We start from the raw sequence: 24,917 nt of genomic DNA on the forward strand, positions 1-24,917 counted from the left end.
TTCTTTGATTTTTCAGAGGGCGCTAACATGCTGCAGCTCATGGAAACAAAGGGAAGGGGAGCAAGGAGCAAAGTTGTTCTTGGATTTTATTCTCAGTGGCAGAACTTGAGGGCTGGGTATTGATGTCTGCTGGAAAATACAGAGTTTTGGATTAAAGAGAATTATTTTCTCTTCTTATCTTCATTCAAGGTAAGTCTTGATTCCAGCTGGTGACTTTAAATAACTTCTTTTTAAATTGAGGGGTAAGAGAAACCTTTATCTTGCTGACCCGTTTTAAAGCAGTGAATTCTTTGCTTAAATTGTTCCTTGGGCAGGGAGCACAGGCAGGAGTGTGAGTCAACAAGTGTGGAAAGCCCACAACGCTTTCCTGTGTTGTCTGCATTCAAATTGCTTGCATTAATTTCTGAGCTGAAGTATGGAAATTCAGGAGCTGGGAGAAGCACAATGAGTCAGGGGAATTTGCAGCTCAGAGTTGCAGTAAATATTTCAGCAATGACAGGAGTCTTTCAGATTGTAGTAGTATCTTATGTTAATGTGCTTTTGGAGTTGGTGCTTCAAACATCTTCTGGTGGTGGCTCTTAAAGTACTTCCCAAGCCTCTCTCCTTAGTCCTCATGCACTCCCAAGGGGTTTGTATTTCCAGCTCCTGGAAGGACTTTGGGGGCAGCTGCTTCAGTTGTTGCTGTGCTGATCCTCAGGGGCAGGTTGGTTTTGGGAGTGTGAGAGAGGGGTCTCAATTGCCATTAATCCCTTGCCCATCTGCAGCTCAGACCGAGGAGTTCTCACCTTGAAAAGTGCTGCTGATTTTCTGTGTGTGTGGAAACAGCTGCTTTTTCCCTGGATTGTGGCTGCCCCGAGTGTGGTGGGTGGGAACAGCTCACACACAACTGGCACTGAGAGCAAGTGCCATGGAAAGGGAAGTTTTATATCCGATGGAGAGTCCTTAAAAACGATCCACTCACCTTGGGAATGCTAAACTGAAAATAAAACGTGCTCTCAGTTCTTGTACAGGTTAATTGCAGCTTGTTCCTTGAGGTATTTCTGTGTGGCTGTCCCTTAAAGTGCTGAATTCTGGTGAAATCCCTGAGCTTTGGCTGGGGGGAGTGCTGATTTAATGCTCTTCTCTTTGCAGTTGCCAGTGAGGGCTGTAAGAAAGTGCTGTCTGAGTGTGGGTTATTTCCCATGTGGGCAGAAGGGCAGCCCTGGTGTGGCACTGCCCACCTGCTGCTGGGGTACAGATAAGCATCAAGCCCTGCAAGAGTTGCCTTGCCAGTTCTTCCTGCTCTTCCCTGCTGTTCCCAGTTTCTCTGGCACCCCCACACTCTCCCCAGGTTTTCTCCTTGTCCATGAAGGGAGATTTTAATCCAGCCAGAGCTGGTGGATGTCACTTCTTTCATCTGTTTTATTCCTCATCGCTGCCTTTCTGTTCCCCTCATCACACAAAGCTTTTCTCATCCCCCTGTTGGTGTTCCCGAGGGGCAGGAGGGGCCCTGGAAGTTCACGAGGGGCGGGAGGGGCCGTGGGTGCCCCCGAGGGGCAGGAGGGGCGGGAGGGGCCGTGGGTGCCCCCGAGGGGCGGGATGGCCGTGGATGCTCCCGAGGGGCAGGAGGGGCCGGAGGGGCCGTGGATGTTCCCGAGGGGCGGGAGGGGCCGTGGGTGCCCCCGAGGGGCAGGAGGGGCGGGAGGGGCCGCGGGTGCCCCCGAGGTGCAGGAGGGGCCGTGGATGCCCCCGAGGGGCGGGAGGGGCCGTGGATGCCCCCGAGGGGCGGGAGGGGCCGTGGATGCCCCCGAGGGGCAGGAGGGGCCGTGGAAGTTCACGAGGGGCGGGAGGGGCCGTGGGTGCCCCCGAGGGGCAGGAGGGGCGGGAGGGGCCGTGGGTGCCCCCGAGGGGCGGGAGGGGCGGGAGGGGCCGTGGGTGCCCCCGAGGGGCGGGAGGGGCGGGAGGGGCCGTGGATGCCCCCGAGGGGCGGGAGGGGCCGTGGGTGCCCCCGAGGGGCAGGAGGGGCCGTGGAAGTTCACGAGGGGCAGGAGGGGCCGTGGGTGCCCCCGAGGGGCAGGAGGGGCCGTGGAAGTTCACGAGGGGCAGGAGGGGCCGTGGATGTTCACAACTTCTGAACTGCCTGTTCCCAGATTCTGCCTGGCCAGGAATCTTTTATCACCCCATCCTACTTTGGATTAACGTGTTCTTTGGAAAGGTTGTGACATGCCCTGATCTATCCCATCCTGCTGTTTCTGGGTCTTATCCTGGATCCCTGTGGCAACTGCAGGAATAAATCCCTGGGTTGGGGATCAGAAACTCTCCCTTGAAGCACATTGCACATGATTCACAATTAAACACTGTTGTTAGCAGGGATTGCTTTTGCATTAAACAAAAAATTGCAAACCCAGATTGTCTTACTGGGCAAGATTTCTCTTATTTGAGAAAGTTATTTTTCTAAAAACTTGACTGTTAAGTGCTTTTGCTTCTGTTGTCAGTGTCTGACATCCATTTAAGCTGTTCAGTGTGAATACCATTTCCAATTTCTTTACCAGTGCTATTGATCAAAATGCAGTTTACTTTCCTTGGGAAAATTTGATATTCAAAAATGTCTTTTTATTCTGAGTCAGAATGTTCTTTTCCATGGAATAAAAATTCTGGACAGAAACAACAAATGCTATTGGAAATGTTGAACAAATTATATTGTCATTTCAACCAGGTTATATAAGAAAAATGAAAGAACTTCAAAGTCAAAATGAAGGGCTCTGGTATTTTTCTCATAGTTTGAGAAAATTAGTACATTTTTTCTGCAGTTGTTATATTTTATCTGCTCAGAGTTTTCCATATGAAACTCTGAGAATGTTCTGTACTGGCCCTAACTCCAAGTTCCTGTTAAGTTCAATTGGCTGTTTCAAGTTACACATTAAAAGTGAATTATGAAGCTTTTTTCTCCTTTGTCTTCAGCCATTGGTGTTTCTTTAGAACTAACAGAAGAAGGGGCTGTTTCCAGTGTTGTGTAGAAGTCTGTATTTTCATGCTATAAATGCATGTAAATGGTACAATTATTTACAGTAAGTCTCTGGTTTTGAAGAAAACTGGCCCAGGAAACACCTTTGGAATGCAACAGGTTTGCATCTTGCAGATCCAAAGACTTCTGGGGTAATTCCTGCTGGTTTGGGTGCCCTCACATGATGCTCTCTGTGTCAATATTACTGTGGTCACTTCACCCCACTGCTGTGGGAAGGTTTTGGGGTTTAAATATTCCTTTCCCCTTCACTGAAAACATTTTCCTGTGCTAAATAGAAGGGAGCTGAGCTCTGCTCAGTGGGGTGCACTGAGGTGTTGCCCAAATTACAGGGGAAACAAAGGTTTGTTTTCACTTGTTTAAAAAAATAATCCCTGAGGAGAAGGTGGTGCCCTGGGCCTTTGGATCTGCCCATCCCTGGTGGGCACTGGCAGAAGGTCCAACGTGGGGGCAGAGCTTTGAGGGTGTAGATCCCTCCAGTCTCAACAAGGCACCAGATGCTGTCACAGTTTTATTTAGAAATTCAGAAAGACAGGAACACCATTCTCTGCTTTTCCAGCATCACAATATGCCTGTTAGTGGATTTTTCTCCCTCTGCAGCCTGCCTGCAACTTAATTAAGCCCATTATTCCTTGTCCTAACCATTGTGCTCATTATAATGTCTCACCACCCTGTCCTTTCTCTGCACTAACCAGTTCTTTCATTTTACCACAGATGATTTTCTAGCCCTTGGATGTCTCCTCTGGACTCTCCCCAGATATTTTTCCAGCCAGTCCATTGTCCTTCCAGAGGTGTGTTGCCCCCAAACCAAACAAGATTTCAGCAGAAGATCTGCTAGAGCCAACTGGAGGGACAGAGCTCCTCAACTGGTCCCAGTGGTGTCAGAAGGATGAATTTCCTCCTGAGCTTTTCTTCCACTCTCTGAGTTGTCTCCAGCACTTGTTCTCAACTCTGCTGCTGATGTTCCATATGATTTGGTAACTACCTCATCTGTTCTCTGCCTCAACTTCCCTACAACCTGAAAAGAAAAATTCCATATTTATTTTACTGCCCATTTAGTGACTTTAAAATTTCTGGATGAGGAGCACGAAGTAAGTAGAAAATAATCAGGGCATTTTCAAGCCAATTTAGAGCTCAGCAGAAGCAAAGAAGGGGCAAGATACTTTATGAAGTCCTGGAAGGTACAGAAAAATGGAACTTTTCAGCTTAAACTAGAACTGTATGTTGGGATTCCATAAGGAGAGGTTGGAATTCTGCCACACTGTAATAGTCTTATATTGTAGGAAACCAAGAATGCCTCAGTCTCTTGCCCTGTGGAGTTCACAGATCCTCACTGGGTTGTGCAAGCCTGAGCTGTTAATTTTGTAAAATAAAAAGGAAAAAGCTTTGCAGGCTGATTTCCTGTTCTCAGAAATATTCACCTGCTTAGTGCAGATTCTCACTGTCATTTAACCCCAGCTTTCAACATTTGGTTTGAATACATCCACAAACCCCCCTTGTGGCTGTGGAATTAGCAGATCTCATCAATATTTTGGATGTCATACAATTGATTGTATTTAGAATAGAAGATTCATGAAGGAATTTTCTGTCAGCTTCCTCAAAATCAAAATAATTTCACAAGAACTTCACTGGAAAAAAATCTCTTCTAAATAACTTGTCATTGTGAGTTGGAAGCCCAAGGGAATGTGATAAATTCAGCTTCATTTCACTGCATATATTCTTGGCATTTGTATTTTTTCAGGGAGCTGAGATCTCATGTTACAAAGAAATCCAGAAGATCAGGGCCTCGAGGAGCCATAACTTATGGAAAAGAATTGAGTTTAGGAGTTATTTATTTGACTTCATAAGGTTATGTTTGTGTGTTCTGCTGAGCTAATTTTAAAGGTTGAAATCTATTTTTTGTTTCAGTGTCCTTATTGCCTTAGACACCAAAATGTGGGTTTGTTCTGCGTGTTTGGACTCATCGCACTGTGGAATTTAGCCAGGAATATGCTCCTGAATTCCCCTCCCTGGGTGTAGTGTGTGGTTTCAGGTGTGCCTGTCCTCACAAACTAAAGAACATGTCCATCCGTGGCCTGAAGAAGAAACAGCCCAAGACTTTTAAAGTCAAAATCATAACTGTGGATGCTGAGATGGAGTTCAGCTGTGAGGTGAGAGTGGCAGAGCTCTGCCAAGATGGGACTGACCTTTCCATTAGCAGGGCAGAAATGCTGAAAGTTCACATTGTCAGGTCATGGATGGGTTTAAAATGCATCTATTATTTCAATAAACCAGGGATTGCTCAGTCTCAGATTTGTTCTTCTGGAAAACAGCTCAAACTGTGCAGAATGTGGAGCTGTTTGCATGAAATCCATTTGTCTGACAGCTGCATGAGCAGCAAACCTTCTTTCCTCATTCCAGGACAGGATGCAGGGCTTGTTTATAAGTACTCCTACTTCTCCCTAAAATTATTTTTTCTGTAAGTAACACAACACTTTAAATCACTGCCAGCTGAAATGAAGAATTCTGGTCAAAGCTGGTGCTAAGGTGTTGCTTCCAAAATAATTTATAAACTCTTTCCTTTGTGCTCAGTTGATCTGGGACATTCTCTTCACTTTGGCCAATGAGCTCCAGTTTATTTCTTTAACTGCAGTGACTGTGTGGTGTCTGTGGGCAGAAGAGAAAAATGATCAATGTAAAAACCTGGCTTTTCTTCTCTTAGTTATGACTGTCTGGAAAATTGGTTAGAGAAATAATGGCTGAAGAAAAAATAGAGCAAGTGATCAATTGCTAAATAAATTGGGCTGCAGTATTGAGGAGACAGAACTGTGCCTGATTAATTCCTAATCACCCAGCAAAAGCCAAACAAGGCACAGTTCTCATGAGGAGGTACAAAACTGAGGTCTAGTGGGACTGGCAATTTAAATGAGACTTGAGTGTCTTGTGGGTCATTTAGTTTGTCATTTCCCATGTCCCTCAGAGGCAGAGTTAGTCACAAGCAGTGCAATTCTGTGACTTACTGATCTAGAGTGAGGCAGAGCTGTGAAAATAAAGGATTGGGGAAATTTGATTTAGAGATCAGAGTCCTTGTTAACAAATCCAGCTTAATGTATTCCTTCCTTTGCTCTCTGTCCCTTCTCCCCAGATATTGCTCTTTTGCTGGGGTGTTTTCCAGCTTTCCACTCAAACACTGCCTGAAAGTTCACTTTTTTTTTCAAGTTTTTCGTGGCTGACCCAGGCAATTAGACAAAATCATCTTATTAACATGTAGTCAAATAGATGAAACAGATGTGCAGCCTCTTTGAGAAAATGAGGCATCATGTCTGTGAGTTTGGGACCTTTAATCAAAGTTTGCTCTCTCAGGTTCCTGCTCATTTAAATCAGAGCAGCACAAAGGCCTGGCCTTGTGCCACTGAAATCCCAGAGATGTGTGAAAGGTGGATTTGCTTTCCTTGTCCAGCATTCCCACCCTGTGCCCTGACACTGCTTTGATTTCCCCTGGCCTTCTCTCAGCCCCTCCAATTTGGAGAAAGCATTGAGCAATATTTTTTGACCAATTTTAATTGGCTGTGTCCCAGGAAATCAATAGTCCAATCCTCACTCCTTGTGCTCCTCGAGCTCTTGGTGCTGTGGTTAAATGACTCCAGTTGCTCTGTGGAGGGAGAGGGAGAAGAGATGGAGCACAGGAACTCTTGCACAGCAGCAGGAATATTTCATTGAAAATCTGAAGGTGAAATAAGAGCTGAAAGGAGAAAGTCAAATGGAGCAAATTCATTTCAGACATGCAAGTTTTTCTTAATTTTCTTTCTCTCTTTCAGATGAAGTGGAAGGGAAAGGATTTGTTTGACCTGGTGTGCCGAGCCCTTGGGTTAAGAGAGACCTGGTTCTTTGGGCTGCAGTACACAATGAAAGGAATGTGCACCTGGTTGAAGATGGACAAAAAGGTAGAGGAAACAAATAGGACAGTGTGGCAATTATTTATTTTAAGAAAGATTTCCTTTTTCTGTAGCACAAGAGCTAAAGGATTGTGTTCCATGACAACTCATAACTGTACATGGAAGCATCTAAAGACTAAAATTGTATTATTTGGTCTGATTTCTTCTGTCCCATTGGACCTGGAGCATCCCACACTAATCACCACTATATGCACTGGTTGCTCTTAGATTAAAGCTCAGCATTGCCCTTCCTCCTAAAATATGGGAAGGCTCTTTTATGTGGATTAATGGCTGCTCTCTGGTTTTCCTTGGCAATATCATCTTGAGCCACTTATGTATCATTTTCACTGATGGTTTTACTTTATCTCTAAACAGGTTTTAGATCAAGAAATCCCCAAAGAAGATCCCATCAGTTTTCATTTTTTGGCTAAATTCTACCCCGAGAAGGTAGAAGAGGAACTATTACAGGAAATTACCCAGCACTTATTCTTCCTTCAGGTCAGGAATGATTTTTAACCATGAATTCTTTCTGTATTTACCCCAGTCCTTTTGTATTGTCTTTGATCTTGTTGGCAGCTCTTGGTCTCAATGATTTTTCTTGCTTCAGCTCCATCAGTGTCTCTGTAAAGATATTAATTTATGAAACACAAACACCTCTCCTGACTGCTGTGGGTTTGTGTACAGGTAAACTGAATGTTTTGCCTTCTGCAGGTTTTTTTTCTTACTCTTTATGCTAAGAATTGGAGATAAATGGCTGAGATCTGTGATTTCATGGAAAATACTTTTACATCTAGAAGTTTGGGGATAATTCCACACCTGGATATTCCAGACATGTTTTTCTCCTTTAATATATGTTAAAAAAATCCATGCAAGGATGGCAATTCTTGGAGAACTGTGAGGCTTCTGCCCTTAATGGGCACTACTGAGAAGTATAAAGTGAAACCATCATTTTTATCAGTTTGAGAAGTTCAGAGAACTGTCACCTGGTCTGCTCTGGCTGCAGATAAGGGGGATGAAGAGTCTCTTCCTGTCACTGCCCTCTCAGAGCTGCTGGTGTAACCTCTTGTGCAGCCATTCCCTGACCTTGTCCTTCCAAAATGAGCATCATTAGGAGAGGCTTGTTATTAGATGTACATGGAGGGGAGAAGTGACTGCACAGGCAATTCTGGAAGCAGTTGTGGAGGAGAGGGAAGGAATGGTAATAAGCAGTTGGGGACAAAAAGCTTTTTCACCCTTATCAGCAGCAGATGGAACAAGATCTGTGGTTACAATTGCTGGAAGTAAAACTTGGGAGTTCCTAAAAACAGTCCAGGTGGTTACTGGGAGATTTGTGCAGGACTGTGGAAGGCACAAGCAGTAGAAAACAAGGACTCCTTAAATCTTCATTCTGGATTGTAGGAATAAAAGATCAGAGACTCTGACAGCCTTTCTGAAATACAGGTTTTCTCCTCTAGCAGGTTCTATAAGGCACAGACAGTACAGACAGTTTCATATCTCCTTTAAAAAGTAGATGAAGGAGCAGATTCTTGGAGTGTTATCCAAGATGCATCACCCAGGAAAAGCCCTTGGGTGGCTCCACAGCTGCAGCCACAGGCTGGATGTGGCAATGGAGCACAAGCATTGAATTTTGGGTGCTCACTCATTGGTCAGCTGCTTCTTCCAGTGTCTGTGACATCCTCCTCCTCCTCTCCTGAGGGGCTGTGGAGTCCCTCTGGAAGTCTCAGCCTTCTGGTGTGTTGTGTTACTCCATAACTTTCAGCAGGATGTGTCTGTGCAGGTCGTTTTGATGCCTGGAATAAATTCAGTGTTCAGCTGTAAATAAAGCCAGTAAATCCCCTTGTTCCCTGAGGGGGATGTGTTAATGAAATAATGAGAAAATGCTGCTGTTCCAAGCAGAACTAACCAGAACTTCATCCAGAACCCACCACTTGGCAATTTGCTTCTTAAGCTGAAAGGGACACAACTATTTTCTTAGTCTTTTAATCCTGATTTTTTCACTTTTTTTTTTCTTTCCTGCTTGAACCTGCCTTGACTAGCAGATATGCAATTAGCAAATTCTTGTCATTCCAAAGTAGGAAAGCAAGACTGAAACACATTTGAACTTGCAAAGTTTCCTGAGTGTAAGAACTCAAGATCACACCTGGATGCTAATAGGAAAAACATGTACAGACATCTGGATGCCTCCAGATTTCAGCTCTACTGACTATTCAGACCTTTGCAAATTAATGGGGCATAAGAGCCTTTTGCAAAATTCCTGAATAAATGTAAGTGACTGAAGGTAAATGTTGTGGCTTAAAGATGAGGGAATTTGTTCCTTCTTTGTGGAGTTTAATAAAATGTCCTTGTAAACACTGATCAGAAAAAACCACCCCAGACACTTCTGGGGGATTTATCTACATTATTCTAAATTCTGGACCATCATTTGCACCATGGAGTGTGAAACCTGGAGCTTTCCAAACTGGAAGAAGAATCTTTTCAGTCTTTTCATTCTTTCCATTTTAACAGCCAAAGAGGAATTTTCCCTGTACTGTAACTCAGGTTCATATAGAGCCTAAATTTAACAGCAAAACTTTCTTGATGGTTCATTTCAGTTCACAGCACCTGCAGTGCCAAGGTGTATTTGTGAGGGTATCTTGGTGCTATCACAAGTCATTTTTCCTTTTGGAAATGTTTAAGACTGTGCTGTGCACAATTTTGTTGTCTTGTGCTTGTTACTGGGCTGAAAACATCACACCCAAGAGGAAGATTTGTGAAGATTGACTTCCCCTTCCCTCTTTAGGTTTTCAAATAAAAATCACACAGCTGATTTAAAATCAAACACCACCTTACAAATTATTTATTGCACCTCTGGTGTTGGCAGCACCACAGATTATTAAAAAGAAAAGACTGTTAAAAGGCTCTTTACCACTTATACTGGGCTTTTATTTTTAACTCCTTATGGTTTTGTTGGGCTTAGACCACTGACATTGAATAAATAAGTGCTCTATTAACTTCCCTTTTTGGCAGCTCCTTTATTTTCTGGTTTTGGAAAGCCTGAGATGATTATGGTTTCAGGACATCCCTGGCAATTCCAGTGAGCCCTGAGCACTCTGGTCCAGTAGGTCCTGACTAAGTGACCCCCAGAGCTCCCTTCCTACCTGTAATTTGATATTTGACATGATCTAAAACAAACTTTTCCAAAGCAGGAAGCACAAGAAGGATTATCAGAAGAAATGACATGCAGACAGTAAAATTCATGTTTTATAACATATTCTTTTACAGGACTCCTTATATAACTGTGTGGAGAGAGCTGACTGGCATTTTTGGTCTCACTAAATGCCATGCTAAGTGAAGGCTTCCTGTGTTCCTGAATGCCAATTTACTGGTGCTGTTATTAACTCCTGATGGTGATTGATGTTTGGTGCCAGGTTATGGTCTGGGCATGTCTGGTTTCATTTCAAGCCTGACATAAGTCCTGATTTTGAGCTTCTTTAACTTGCTCCCTTTTTCTGTTGGTTTAGGTTAAGAAACAAATCCTGGATGAGGAAATCTATTGTTCACCAGAAGCAACAGTTTTACTGGCATCTTATGCTGTTCAGGCCAAGGTTTGTGCACAGAAGGGCTTTTATTGACTCTTTTTTAACCAACACATCTACAGGGGGGTATGTACAACCCAGCAGGGTTACAATTTGCTGTGAAAGAAGTGGGTCATCCTGGGAGGAATGGGCACAGCTAGAAAAATAAGCATTAAAAGCCACTACAAGATTTTTTTTCTATACTATGCTTTCACAATTCAGAGGATTTCTGTGGTCTTAACATTTTAATGTAATCTTTCTCCCAGCTAGAATGATTTCTTGTTTGACAAAACAACCAAGGATGTAGAAGGTGCTCATAGCAGATAACACAATGGGAGGACCTGGTGGTTTTTGGGATCTCTCAGAACATGCCACTTGATGCCACTGAGAGCCAAACTCATGTGAACACAACCCCTTAGCAGGGCTGTCCCTCTGCAGCAGCTCAGCTGAGGTGCAGCTGTAGGAGCAGGGGAGCTCCCCTTCCTCTAATTCAGGGTGTGAAGTCATGGAAGAGATTCCTTCATCCCTGCAGTTTCATGGGGCTGCAGGTTAGGACTGAAGTCTGAGGTTACAGCCCACCTTAATGTGTTGGAGCCATAACACAAGGCCTGGAAGTAACTCCCATGGGCTGTTCAGATGAGAGAAACCTCTTGATTTTGTTCCCCTGTACACAGGAGAACCAAAACAAAATCTGTCTCAAGCAAACACATCAAACTACACAAGCAACAAGTTCTTCAGCCTTCTGCATCCAAGGAACTGAATTATCTTTTCCTTTCTTGGCACAGTATGGTGACTATGACCCAAATTTCCATGAGCCAGGCTTTCTAGCCCATGATGAGCTTTTACCCAAAAGGGTAAGTCTTTATTGTGAATGAAACCAAACCTTGGAATCTGCTCTTTGCAAGGCAGATATTGCTGTGGCTTAACCAGAGCATCAGAAACTGCAGAATGACTGAGCTGTGAACTGCATTGCTGCACTCACAGGGCTTGGGAGAGGCTGCACATGGATCTTCAAAGGACACCAAGCTCTTTCCTTCCCTCTGCAGGTCCTCAGGCAGTACCAGCTGACAGCAGAGATGTGGGAAGAGAAGATCACTGCCTGGTATGCTGAGCACAGGGGCATTGCCAGGTACTGAAATCATTGCATTCTTTGGAAACCCCACACATTTCAGGGGCTGGTTATTTGCTGTCTACTCTTGTAGAGTATGCAAAGGAATATTGGTCTCCCAGCTGTGTTAATCAATTAATTTATAACTAAGAATAAAACCACCAGCTCATCTGGGCTAAAAAGTGTCTCGTGTAGGGCTCCAAGTGCTTGTCAACATGACTTGCTTTGAGGTGAACAGAAGCTGAGGGCTCTTGCAGAGCTCCATAACCTGCTCTGTGTGAAATTCTGCCTCCTCAGAGTCCATGTGTGCCAGCAGAGAGCAGTTCCTGCAGAGAGGGAATTGTGTTGAACCTACAGGTGCTCCTCAGAGGTTTGCATTTTCACTGAAGGCCATTGAGACCTTGTCACTCTCTACAACTCCTGACAGGAGGTTGTAGCCAGGTGGGGGTTGGTCTCTTCTCTCAGGCAACCAACAGTAGGACAAGAGGGAACAGCTTGAGCTCTGCCAGGGGAGGTTTAGGTTGGATATCAGGAAGAAATTCTTTACAATGAGAGTGCTCAGGCATTGGAATGGGCTGCCTAAAGAGGGGGTGGATTCCCCATTCCCTGGAGATGTTTAAGATGAGACTGGATATGGCACTGAGTGCCATGATCTGGTGATCAAAGTGGGGTTGGATCAAGGGTTGGACTTGATGCTCTCGGAGGTCTCTTCCAACCCAGCTGATTCTGTGATTAAGCCACCTGGAGTCACTGAGGTCTGCCCTGTGCAGGAGCTGCCTGTCTGCAGCTGGGCCACACCAGTCTCTCCTAGAACCAAAAGAATGGATCTGATATGTTTTATACTTTGTGAGAACTGTGGCTCAGAAGGGTGGCAGTGAACTTAGCAAGGACCCAAACCAGCAAAGACACAACATCAAGGCTTTTGGTGCTGATCCATGTGGACATTCAGCTGCTGCTTCAAGACATTCAGCATGTCTGGAAATTCAATTAAATGAGAAATAGGAGCTGCTGGCACCCAAAGGCAGCTTTGCTGAATATTTGGGTTCAGTTTCTCTTTGGCTGTTCAAGAGGCTTCTTAGCACTGTTTTTATTGAATATTTTCCTCAAGACTTATTGATGCCTCACCTTGAAGGGGGAAGAAAAGTGTGTGGGGGAGATTTTCACCCTTCTTTGGCCTTGGCCATAAGCTCTTTTTAGAGTTTGTTCAGGACTCAAGGAACTCTATTTTCTGAAGGAAATATATTCAAGTAATGGAAAACAATAGCAGGGTAGGTTTCCAAGACATAATAATGATGGAGTGGCAAAACTAACACAAGGATAAGACTGGACTTGAATTTTAATAAATATTACACTATACATGATTCATGAACCAAAATAGGTGCAACTTTACTGCCTTTATTCTGTTGAGATGCTGTTTTTATTATCCTTTTTCAATTGCTGAGAGCAAGATGGCAAAATTAAAGTAAGTTTGTTCAGAGGAGCAGACTGCCTGTTCTCTTCTAAGTGGGGAATGTAGAATCAGCCAGGGGAGAAAAGTTAGAAAGGACTCTTATAACCATGGCCTTATTCTCTAGGGATGAAGCTGAGATGAACTACCTGAAAATTGCCCAAGACTTGGAAATGTATGGTGTCAATTATTTTCCAATTGCTGTAAGTGCCTTATTTTAGCAGTTCTCAATTGCTGTAGATGATGATGCTGTTCCTTTTAAAATCCTCCAGGGAGTTTGGAACTGGGACTCCTGACTTCTGCTTGTCCCTGCTGGTGATGGGATGTGTAGTGATTGTCCTGACTTTTACTTGTCTGCTAAATGAGTAGGTGAATAAAACATATAAGATTAATGTTTTACAATCAGACAAAGGTCTTGAGTAGCTCCATATATTGAATAGGAAGAAGGAGAAATAGTTTGAGCTGCTGAAGTCAACCTACAGGACTTGGTTTAGTTAGGTAGCAATGACAATATTCACAATATTTTCTAAAAACACCAATTTCCTAAAAATACAGATAAATGTCTGTGCATTAAAATAAGTGTAATTCTTGTCTGGGGTTGTTTAATGTCACCATAAATGCCATTTATTATCTATTATATTTATATTGTTATCTATTATCTATATTATTTTCTGTCTCTATATTATCTCTGATTTCTGGTTTTTTCTTAGCAAAATAAAAACCACACAGATCTCCTCCTTGGAGTTGATGCCAAAGGGATTCATATCTACAGCATTAATAACAGGTTCTCTCCAAATAAGTCCTTTGAGTGGAGCACTATCAGAAACATTTCCTATAGTGAGAAAGAGGTACTGATGGCTTTGATGTATTATTCTTTTTATATGGGTGTGGACTGGGATTCTTGGAACAGCCTGAAAGCTTTCTCTGTTTAAATAATTTGGGGGAGAAGGGGAAAATCCTGGGGAGCTTTGTTACAAAACTAAAAATAACAGACCTGCCTTTCAGATGTGCTCATAACCTCCATTCCCTGGGGCTGCTCTGAGCCCTCACACTCTGCTCTGCTTCCTTCCCTGCTGCTTGTCCTTTGCAAAACAAGTGTGTTGAGCTCTGAAAAAGGCAGATATTCTGAATGCCACCGTGACTGGTTCCTCAGTTATCTCAGCAGGAACTCGATGAGCCATAAAACTTAATGCCTTTTTCCCCAGCAGAAAACCTCCTTGTAGATGAGGTTTGAGGTGCAGTGGCAAGAGGAGACATGCAGGGAGAGATCCATGTTTTTCTGCCTGAGTTCTGCCACTTTGCCAGTGCCTGATTTCAGGCTCCAGCACAAACCCACCACTGGGATTTCACTGGGATTTCACAGCCCAGTTTTTACTTGTAGGGAGTAATGTGGGGAGTGGGTAAAATTTATTCTCATTACAAATCATGGAAGGCTGTAATCAGAAAAACAAACCAACACTGGTGCTGGAATACCTGGAGTTTGTCTGCCAAAGGACAGCACATAGAATCATAGAATTGATTGGGTTGGAAAAGACCTCTGAGATCATCAAGTCCAACCCTTGATCCAACCCTACTGTGATCACCAGCCCAGGGCACTCTGTGCCCTGGGCTGGTGATGACAGTAGGGTTGGATCAAGACAGGGTGGATTCTCCCTCAGTGCCACATCCATTGAATCACAGAATTTATTGGGTTGAAAGAGACCTCTGAGATCATCAAGTCCAACCCTTGGTCCAACTCCAGTCCCTTTACCAGATCATGGCACTCAGTGCCACGGCCAAGCTCAGTTGAAAAACCTCCAGGGATGGGGAATCCACCCCCTCTCTGGGCAGCCCATTCCAATCCCTGAGCACTCTCTCTGCAAAGAATTTCTTTCTGCTCTCCAACTTCAATTTCCCCTGGCAGAGCTTGAGCCCATCGTGCCCCCTTGTCCTATTGCTGAGTGCCTGGGAGAAGAGACCAACCCCCACCTGGCTAGAACTTTTTCCCATTTCCTCTGGGCCTTTTGGAAAACACTGAGAGATGAGATTTGCTTTTCAGAGTTAGATGCAGAGATGGACTGGAAAACTGAGAAAGCAGGAGCTCCAGAACTGTCACCTGCTGGTCAGAGGAACAAGTCCTTTAGGCCCTGGATGAATCTTTACACCTGCAATGACTGGAGTTCTGAGAGGTGTTTGACATCTGCCTGTCTTCAGGAATGTGGCACCTTCTGGGGATTCTGTTTGCCTGATAACCACAGCTTGTTCCAGAGTTCCTGTAGTGTGCAGAGCACAGGTGGTGTTATGAAAACCACCATCCAAACTGGCACTGGGGTGGGTCTGGGGAGGTTTTATCTTCTAACAGAGCCCACTGTGGGGGCAGAGAAACCTGGGTAACAACAGCCCTGGGTCTGATTCTTTGGAGCAAAAAGGTTTTGCATCACTCTACCCATTTGTGGCATAAATTGCTGCTTCCCTGGAGAGAAGTGGAGATGAGCTAAAGTTTGCATTAGTATGGAAAGTTGAGCTTTGTTTTCTTCCTTCTCACTGTGCTTCCTTTCTTTTTTACTTTTGCCTCTATAGTTAACTATTAAACCTCTTGACAAAAAAGCAGAAGTCTTCAAGTTCTTTTCCTCACAACTCAAAGTGAATAAACTGGTAAGTGTCCTACTTTCCTCCTTTAAAGCTGAGCCTGGTGAGAGTGGCTGATACCTGAGAGAGAAATACTACTTGTAAAAGCTTGGGAGTGCTAGGATGAAGCACTGATGTTTTCCTGGGAATTGTTCTGTCTGGGGAGTCAGGGAGCTTCTGTTTGCCCTCTCTGGGAAGGGGAGGTGGTGGGTGGGAAGAGAGATGTGAAAGAAGGCCCAAATCACAAAAGGAAAGCCAGATACTGGAAGGGGAGGATGCAGTGGATGAAAAAGTGCAAAGCCACTGCAGCAGCTCCTGTCTGGGGTGGCATCAGAGGAGGATGAAGGAACCTCTCATCCTCTTACAAACTTACCTGTTATATGAGATGATTTTGTTGGAAGGGAAGCAACTGTGCCAGCACTTGTGCTGAACTCAGAATTGTCCTGTGAGCCCAGTGTGTCTCTTTGTCCCTCTGGCTGGGGCACAAGTACATAAAAATCACATTTGCTTTACCTTTCCTATCCAGATTTTCCAGCTGTGCATTGGAAACCATGACCTGTTTATGAGGAGAAGAAAAGTGGACTCAATAGAGATCCAGCAAATGAAAGCACAAGCCAAGGAAGAAAAAGCTAGAAAAAAGGTAGGTTCTTTCTGCTCTTATATTGTTGAAAACAGTGATTATTATTCCACCTGGTGCCCTTGGTGCCCATGCCTTGCATCAGTGTGTGTGGGGGAGGTGGCAAAGTGCAGCAGGAGTGAATGTGGGAACAGCTCCAGTGTGTTTGTGGCATCCAGGGATGTCAGTGATGTCTGTGAGACTGAATGGGTGATCATAGAGGTTTGGAGTATATAACAGCTCAGTCCAAGGGCTCTTCTAGCAGGCTGAAACCACCAGTGCTACCTCCTGAGGGAGTTCAGTGCTGCCAAGTGCAAATCTCTGGGGGCTCTCAGTCCCCCAGACAGAGAACAGCCTGTTCTTCATTTAGATGCACTTGCTGTGCTGCCTCAGGCCCAGGTGAGATCCTGCTGCCAACCCACAAACGTGGTGTTGCTCATGCCATTCCCAGATGGAGAATCAGAGGCTGGCCAGGGAGAAGCAGCTCCGGGAAGAAGCAGAACGAGCCAAAGAGGAGCTGGAAAGGAGGCTCTTCCAGCTGGAAGATGAAGCCAGGCAGGCAAATGAGGCCCTGGTGAGTAGCATGTTCATCTCAATATTCTTGTCCTTGATGGCCTTTTTTGGTTGGGAAGGAGGATTTTTTTATTTTTTGCATTGTAGCTCGAGCAAGGCTGCAGAGCTTCTGATCACTGGTGGAAAGGGCATGCAGGAATACTTGGAAAAATACTGATCTTTAGTCTCCTTATGCTGTGAGCCCTGTATTTGGTTCACAGTGCTTTCTTCAAGCAAAGAGGGGAGAAAGGGAGCAACCTGGGAGCTGAAATTGGGAGAAAGGGGCATGGGTGCACAAGTGAAGGAGCTGACTTCAATTTTTGGTTGACATCTTTGTCCAGCTCTAGGCAGATGTATCTCTTTGCTTTGTAGAGGTGAGAGGCTGGAAGTTCTGGAGCAGAGGAGGAACACCAGACCCTGCAATTATATTTCATTTTTATTTAAGAAATAATATTTTTATCACTAGATTTTTTGGGGAAAGATGCCTTCTCCTGCCTGTCTGCAGCGTGATGTTGTAGCTGCTACACAGGGAACTAAGAAAAGTTGTTTCTTCTCAGCTCCGATCGCAGGAAGCAGCAGAGCTGCTGGCTGAGAAGGCTCAGATTGCAGAAGAAGAGGCCAAACTGCTGGCCCAGAATGCTGCAGAAGCTGAGCAAGAGCGACAGAGGCTGGAACTCACAGCCCTGAAAACCAAGGAGGAGAAGCGGCTGATGGAGCAGAAGATGCACGAGGCTGAGCTGATCACGGTGAAGCTGGTGAAGGAGTCTGACCGCAGGTGGGTGTGCCTGTCTGGGGCTGTGTGGCCCCAGCTGGCTCTCTGGGAGCACAGGGGGCTGCTGTTCTCACAGCTAAGCCCAGCAGGGAGGGATTGTTCCTGAAGTGACACTTCCCAGTGACTGAGCCTCTTGTTTGTTCCACCTGGTAGCAGTGGTGGTGATGCAGCTCAGGGTTACAGAGGATCACAAGCAAAGCCTTAGGGATGTTTAGTTTGAAAGAACCAGCATTATCTGTTCAGTGTTATCAAAGAGCACTGGCTGCCTAACTATATTAATTCACCAATCTATATCCCTGTGAGGTGGGAGGCTGTTTTCAATAACTAGTACCATGTGATGGTCTCTTGTGTCCCATTCAGATCTTTGAGAAGTGTAAACCAGGCAAACTTGTGTGGAATAGAAGCCACTCTAAGTGTTTGTATGTTCCATAACAGTGAGTTGATTGAAAATGCAGGGCAGGCCTGTTTAACCTTGCTATTAAGGGCTTTCTGATTTCTTTTAGGATACTGCCAGAAAGCTTTCCAAAATAAAGAGCAGTTATGTTGCACCTCTCCCTCCCTCAGGGAGTTTCTCTGATGGCCTGAAGAATCTGTATCAGCAGGTCACATCTTAGCCCATGGAAATTAGGAATAGGAAAAAAACATGTTAATTCAGCCAGTTTGTGCAGGATTATCTTTGGAGGTGTGTGTCATGCTGGGTCAAGTTAGTTCTCCATGTGACCTTCCTGCCACATGTGTCTTGGGGTAAAGATATCACACTTATGGGCTCTTTTCTGGAAGATAATGAGGTGCATAGATCTGAAATCCATGTGTTGTTTTATACTGGCAATCATCAGCCATTCACATCAGGATTTATTTCTCTTTCAGAGCCAAGGAGGCAGAGCATCTGAAACAAGACCTGCATGAAGCCAGGGAGGCTGAACGGAAGGCAAAGCAGAAACTCTTGGACATAACCAGGCTTAATTATCCTGTAAGGTTCTGCTCTACTGGGCACCACTTCATCTTCAGAGATAGTCAGATGTTGATGGTATTTTTATAGCCCCCATCAAGCTGAGTAGTGGCCTTTCTGCATCCAGCTGGGGAGACAAACACCTGTGGGACCAACTGGTGCATAAACAGTGTAGGGAGAATGGAAGTTGTGTTTGTTCAGGGCAGAGAGTCAGGTTGTAAAAGGAGGCAAGACAAAAGTTAAAAACAGGACTGGTGCTGGGACTTGGGGAGCAGAGACTGTCTTGCCTTCATGCCTAATACTGACTTGGTGCCATTTAAATTTAGGGAGATGGTTGTACTGAACCAGCTGTGTCAGCCTGGCATGGGAATTGCCCGTGAGTGTCATGAGGCAAAGCAGATGGAGCTGTCTCCAGCAAGAAGGCAGCACTGAGGATGTGTGCCCCAGCTTCCTCTTCTGCTCCAGGCTTGCAGAGGATGGATTTCCATTCTCTGCTGAAATTGCAGCCAGGATACATCTCTGCCCCACGTGGGTCTGTGGGTTGAGTACTTGAGCAGTTCAGCTGGGTCCAGGGGAAGGGCTGCAGAGCATCTGTGTGTCTGAGTCTTATGAAAGGCTCAGCTTGGGATTCTTCAGGAGATAAACCCCAAATCAAACAATCAGATCTCACTGACAGTGCTTGTGTTGCTTCTTCCAGCACATGGCCAAGTACCCTCAGTACTCACCACCTGACACCAGAGATGCCAACTTTGACAAGGGATCCATAAAGCTGGATTTGAAGGACATTGACCTCAAGAGACTCTCCTTTGAGATAGAGAGAGAGAGGTATCAGTATGCTTGGGGTGTAAATAAATGAGAATGTTAACCATGGAAAGTATAAAAAGGAAAAGAAATCTCTGGAGATCACAGCTCATCCTTTTAATAACTTGGGATGGTCTCCTACTTGCACATATGGCCTTTTTCTGAGCTGGTGTGGTGTCTGTGTAAGACCAGATACTTATACAGAGGAAGAGTGTTCTGGTGGCATCGAGGCATGACAGGTCCAGAACCTTCTGTCTTGGGGAGCACCATGTCGGGGACAAAACACTGCCAAACTAACCGCAGGTGAGAGGACAGAAGTTTCCCCCTAGTGCTGGAGTGTGGTATTGCTGTGAGCTAATCCAGCAGAGGCTTTTCCTCCCCTGGTCTGGAAGGAAATGCTTGGTAAAAAGTGAGGAAGGAAAATAAGGTGGTGAACCCCCTTCTCAGCAGTTCAGGGGAGCCAGGCTGACTTGTGCCAGGCTTGCTTTTGCCTGTCAAAATTCCAAATGAAAGAAGGACCAAGTCTTCTTCTTCCACACCTCCCTGTTCTTGGCTATGTTTTGTCACTGAGCTTTTTGTCTCCAATGTGTGGCCTCAGGCTGGACTACTTGGAAAAGAGCAGGAAATTCGAAGATCGACTGAAAAAGCTGAAGTCTGAAATTCATGCTTTGAAACTGGAAGAGAAACAGTCTGGGCTTTACTCCCACTGGAATGAAGTCCTGGGCTCCTTGGATCGCTCCTTAGGAAATGTATGTACCCTAAACCTCTGCCATTCCCTCAGCATGAACCAGAAAAGAGAACAGTGTGGCTGTGCCAAAGGTAGTTGCTGTATTTCAGCTCAAGGCTTTAGCACCTTTGATAGTAAAATATTTGAAGCATGAGCACAGAGGAGGAAAATTCATGTCAAAACAAAATCTAAGGCATTTTTTCCTGGGCATGATACCAGTACCATGAGCAAAAAAGAATCAGCTTAAAGAAATCACAGATTATGAAATCACAATAAGGGTTTAAGGGCTTGGAGCAAACAAAATTCTTGTAACTGACATTTAAATCTGGTTCTTTATAGTTTGCATAATATTCTTATTCATGTGCTTTGTGGTTGCTAAAGTTATAAAGTCTTGGTGTGTGTTTTTTTTTCTAAGGAATGAGGAACTAGACTCAGGTTTTTGTCATAAGTTGCTTGTTATTTATATCAACACTTCTTGAAGCAGTACAAGAATAGGGCTGGCTTTGTCTGCAGGTTATTCCACATGTAGCAAAAATGGCTCTGAGTCAACAGTTTTAGAGAGAGAAGGGAGACTTGGAAAAATTATGAGGAAAGATGGCTTTTATTTTCTGACTATTCATCTGATGTTCTTTTTGGCTTATTGAGTGTTGATATAGAGAGGGCATTAAATTTCCATGTGCTCTTTTCTTTTCGAGGCCCCATCACAGATGAAAACCTTCGAAACTGGAGATTCACTGGATATAAATCTTCAAAGACCTTTCCCTGCTTACTTGTCAACCCCTGCAAGCAGCTGGCCTTGCACCAACAAAATTCAGCACACGGTGCCAGTGGAAAAGTCATCTTCTCAAGCAAACTCATTGGCTGCCAACAGTGTGGGCACAGGAACCAGAAAACAGATTATAAAGGTAATGAGATTTGTAAGTAAGTTCCCAAATGTTCACTAGAAGTTTAGAGTTCAGAGGGAATGGCTGGTTGTGGGGACCTGGTTTGTCCAGCTCTGTCACACTCTCTCAGATGACAAGTCAGGGCAAGGATGTTGCAAGATTCTGGAGACCCTGTGCTGGCACATCATTTGGGACTGTTTATACCTTGAGGCCTCCTGTTTTCTCTCACTTATGATCTAAGCTGGAATGCAAAGCTGTCAGCCTTGGTAAATGAAGCAGAGGTGCCCACACACAGTAGGAGGATCTGTGTTAAATTTTATTTGTATCAGCCAGACTTAGAAATGAGGAATGTGCCCCCAGGTATAAAGAGCATAAAACATCCTGTGCCTGTCTTCTGCTTTTAAAAGGCAGGGAGGAGGATACCAATAAATACCCAGACCTCCAACAGATCAGTTCTCTTCCACATATTCCCTGTCAGAGTCCTGAAGAGCTGTGAGCTGGGTCTTATTTAAAAAACATCCTGCTTTTAGATATCACTGAACTGGAGAGTCAAGACTGGTGTGTGGTCTTGAACAGTGGGAAAGAAATCAGCTTTCTGTAGGCAGTGCTAATTGTACAAGGTATTGGGAGTGAAGAAAGCTTGATGAATTTACTGTTGCTTTATGTGAACAAGACTTAGGGGTTTTAGGATCAGTTTGAAGCTCCTGTAGAGAACATCCAACACCTCGATATTCAGAGGTGTGTGCTTAGGAGGAACACAGCTGACAGTAGCAAGAGGTGAGGGAACAGCTCTTTCTAAGGCAAGTAACAGAAGTGATTTTAAGACTAACCTCGTTCCAATGGCAGGGCTGAGGCAAATAGAGTGGTTTAAAGAAGGAAGAAAAAGCTATTGCAGGGCATCTTGCAAAAGGCTCCAGAGAACCAGACCAAAGGGAGTTAATCGAAGGCAGAACTAATTTTTCTTCTTTGATTTACCTCTGTAGGTTCAGCAGCATGACTCGGATGTCATCTACATCTGAAGCCTCTCCTTTCCTTGCCAGACTGGTGGACTGGTGGCCTTCTTTGGGCTTCTGCAGAAAGCCCCTCTCCAAGGACCCTGGGGCAGCTCTGTGCTGGAGAGACCTGGCACTGAGGTCAGAGAGGTGCCATCACCTTCCAGGCAGAGACACCAGCTGGGAGCACTGAAACTGCCCTGTAAAACATGCCCAGTGTCTCTGGGTGCAATGGCAAACATGCAGACCCAGAGGAGTGTTGTTTACTACTTGTGCACTTTTGAAGAAACCCTTTACACTCTGCTAAACCTTCCTCCCCCAGGTGTCTTCACACACTGACTTATCAGTGCAGTGCTGGAGGAAGGACATGAGGCAGCAAGTGCCCAGGAGGTGTTTGGGATGAGAAAGCTGTACACAAACTTGGTGTTTACCTACTCAACAGTCTAATTATGTTTTTGATCTGGTCCAGGGGACACTGATCCCACAGAGCTGCTCAACATTTTAATGTTTGCCTGCCAAATATTTCCCTTTTCCTCCCCAAACATTTCTCGGATCACTTCACTGATTTGCATTTCTCTGTGAGAAATCTCAGCTTTTAATTCCCGATGCAGAAGTGGACACTTCAAATACCCCTCATTCCTGGGGGAATCCTTTGTTTGGAATGCAAAGCTCCTGCTTTTACAGTCCCTGACTAGATGAAGCACTTTCTGTTGCTTTTGCCACTCGAGCAGACTTTGCATACATTAACTGTCTTCCCAGCTCTGTGGAACACAGCTCCCAAATTAGACAAAGACAGAAGATGCTGTTGCTGTCTGTTGAAGTTGGACTTGTTTCTGATGGAGGGATGCAAGCAGCAAATTGTCTGCCTCATTAGTAAAACCCACTCGCATTTTCCAGGTTTGTGTGTGTTTAAGTGTCTGTTGCACCATAAATCTTCACTCTGAGGGCTTCTGGGGAAGCAGAGAAGATGCAGCTGCAGCTAAAGTAGTAGCATGTGACATGTGATGTAAAAATGAGTGTTAGTGTTGTTAAATACCTTGTTCTAAAAGCTAAGATTAAAAAAAATGCATTCAATAACAAGCTTCAATTTGCACTTGCTGGTAACAGCTTTGAAGGGAGTGTTGTGTCAATATTCCTACAACGTTAACGAGGCAGGTTTGAAGAACAAACACACACATCTCCTCTGTGCAGGCTGGGCACCAGGCTGGGCACAGCAGGGGCTGGCAGCTGCAGCCAGCTCTGTCTCAGGCTCGTACCAGCCCCAGGTGGAGAGGGACAGAAGTGACCTGCAGTGGTGTCCTGGCTGTTCCCAGCCCTGGGTGCACTTGCTGCCTTGGGTGGGTGGGTTGCAGTGTGTTAATTCACTCCCAGCTCTATCTGGCACATGATGTTTGCAGACTGTTGCTATTACATAATTTCTGAGCTGTCTGTTAAAGCCTTGTGTGTGAGAGGGAGAAGCTGTTGGAGATGCCAGAGGGATGAGGCAGATACTGTCCCAAGGTTGGGGAGGGGCACTGACCAGGGTCTGGGACAGGGAACCATTTTCTATATCAGATAGGAGATGGTTCTAGAGGGAAACAGCACAAACCAACTCTGAGATGGCATTCTCAGATTTAAGGGTGAGGAGGAGTGCTGGGATTTCCCTGGTTGTTCTTCTCCTCTTCCCTCTTTTTTTGCATGTGTCATGCCACAGAGAACTGAGCTTGTGCCCTCATCCTTCACACGTGCTGGGCTTCCTTGTGCTGTTGTATCTGAGCTGCATCCTGGCAGGGGGCACAGAGAGAGAACTGCTCCATGTGCCCAGCTGATTTATTTCTCTGGACTTGGTCCTGCATGTCACAGTGAAGGAAAGCACAAGGTCACCCTGCTGCCAGCTGGCTCACACGGTTCTTGCTGTGCATTGCCCATGCTCCTGCAGGCCTGTATTGTGGGAGTTTGGATGATTTAGGTGGGGCAAGAGGAGGTGGGATCTGCAGGAGAAACACTTGCACAGCCACAGATGGAGTCAGAGCTACTGGGCTGCTGCTGGGAGGGTGGTGCAAAGAGAAGTTGCCACTGGGGTGTTATTTTGCTTGAAACCTAAATAAGTGTTTGCAGCAATTAAACTTTGTAAGTTGGTGCTTCTGATGCTCATTCTCACTTGCAGTACTGACCACTGGATCTGAGGCTGTGGTTCTGTTGCAGAAAGTGTAGAAGTCTGAGCCCTGGTTTCCCCCAAAGCAGAGAAGAGAACACAGATTCACGTTCTAATCAGTAATTACAAGATTTGGCACCCTGAAGAGTGAGCTATTTATCTGATGATGCTGTCAGCTCCCAGCCCAACTCACAGCTGCCTGCTGAGGACCAGCAGGCAGCAGATGGTGCTGTGATGCTGCTCTGTGCACAGCTTAGAAAGACCTGGCTGGGAAAGCCTGCATTGCTCCTTGGGAATCTCTGCCAATTCCTGTGTTCCCACACTACCCTGAACTTGTCCTGCTCTCTTCCTGCAGTTTAACTTGACATCATTCTTGATGGAGATTCAAAAATTGCAAGCACTATAATTCTGAGACGTGATTACTGCAGGCACAGCTCGGTCCCGTGGGTATGGCCTGGCTCCCCAAATCACAAAAAAATCCCTTAATGCTTCTGACACCTCATTGTCACTGTCAGACTGTGCAAATGGCCATGAGTGGATTCCCCCATGACTGCCAGGAGCATGTGGGACCCCCCCTGGCCCCCGTGCTATGTGATATTTTTATTAATGCTATTTGAAACAAGCACAGGCCTGTTACACTTGCAGAGTGTGGTGTGTAGTGCAAAGAGGGTGAGAGAGTCCTGAGAAGAGTCTACAGAGGTCACTGAACAATTTCATCCTTTGTTTTCACGCTGGAAAGGACATGATGTGCTGGTCTCAAACTACAGCAAAAAAAAAAGTGGAATTAAAAATCCTGCAGCAGTGAGGAAGTGCTAAGACATCACCTGAGAGGGAGGAATTCTGGTCCTAGAGTGAGTGG

The 24,917-nt window shown here is 45.1% G+C and overlaps 1 protein-coding gene across 1 annotated transcript; it reads left to right on the top strand.

The window, feature by feature from the left end:
* Positions 1-23,107, top strand: LOC139681545 (merlin-like). The gene is made up of 19 exons (XM_071574993.1): positions 1-189; positions 3,716-3,978; positions 4,910-5,151; positions 6,799-6,924; positions 7,291-7,413; positions 10,416-10,499; positions 11,255-11,323; positions 11,516-11,598; positions 13,152-13,227; positions 13,735-13,872; positions 15,584-15,658; positions 16,158-16,271; positions 16,699-16,821; positions 17,357-17,574; positions 18,439-18,541; positions 19,218-19,345; positions 19,920-20,070; positions 20,744-20,953; positions 21,916-23,107. The coding sequence occupies exons 3-19, from the start codon at positions 5,062-5,064 to the stop codon at positions 21,949-21,951; spliced, it is 1,947 nt and encodes a 648-aa protein (XP_071431094.1). The 5' UTR covers positions 1-189; positions 3,716-3,978; positions 4,910-5,061; the 3' UTR covers positions 21,952-23,107.
* The last annotated feature ends 1,810 nt before the right edge of the window (positions 23,108-24,917 follow it).

The sequence above is a fragment of the Pithys albifrons genome, chromosome 21 (assembly GCF_047495875.1).
Source record: "Pithys albifrons albifrons isolate INPA30051 chromosome 21, PitAlb_v1, whole genome shotgun sequence".
NCBI lineage: Eukaryota > Metazoa > Chordata > Aves > Passeriformes > Thamnophilidae > Pithys > Pithys albifrons.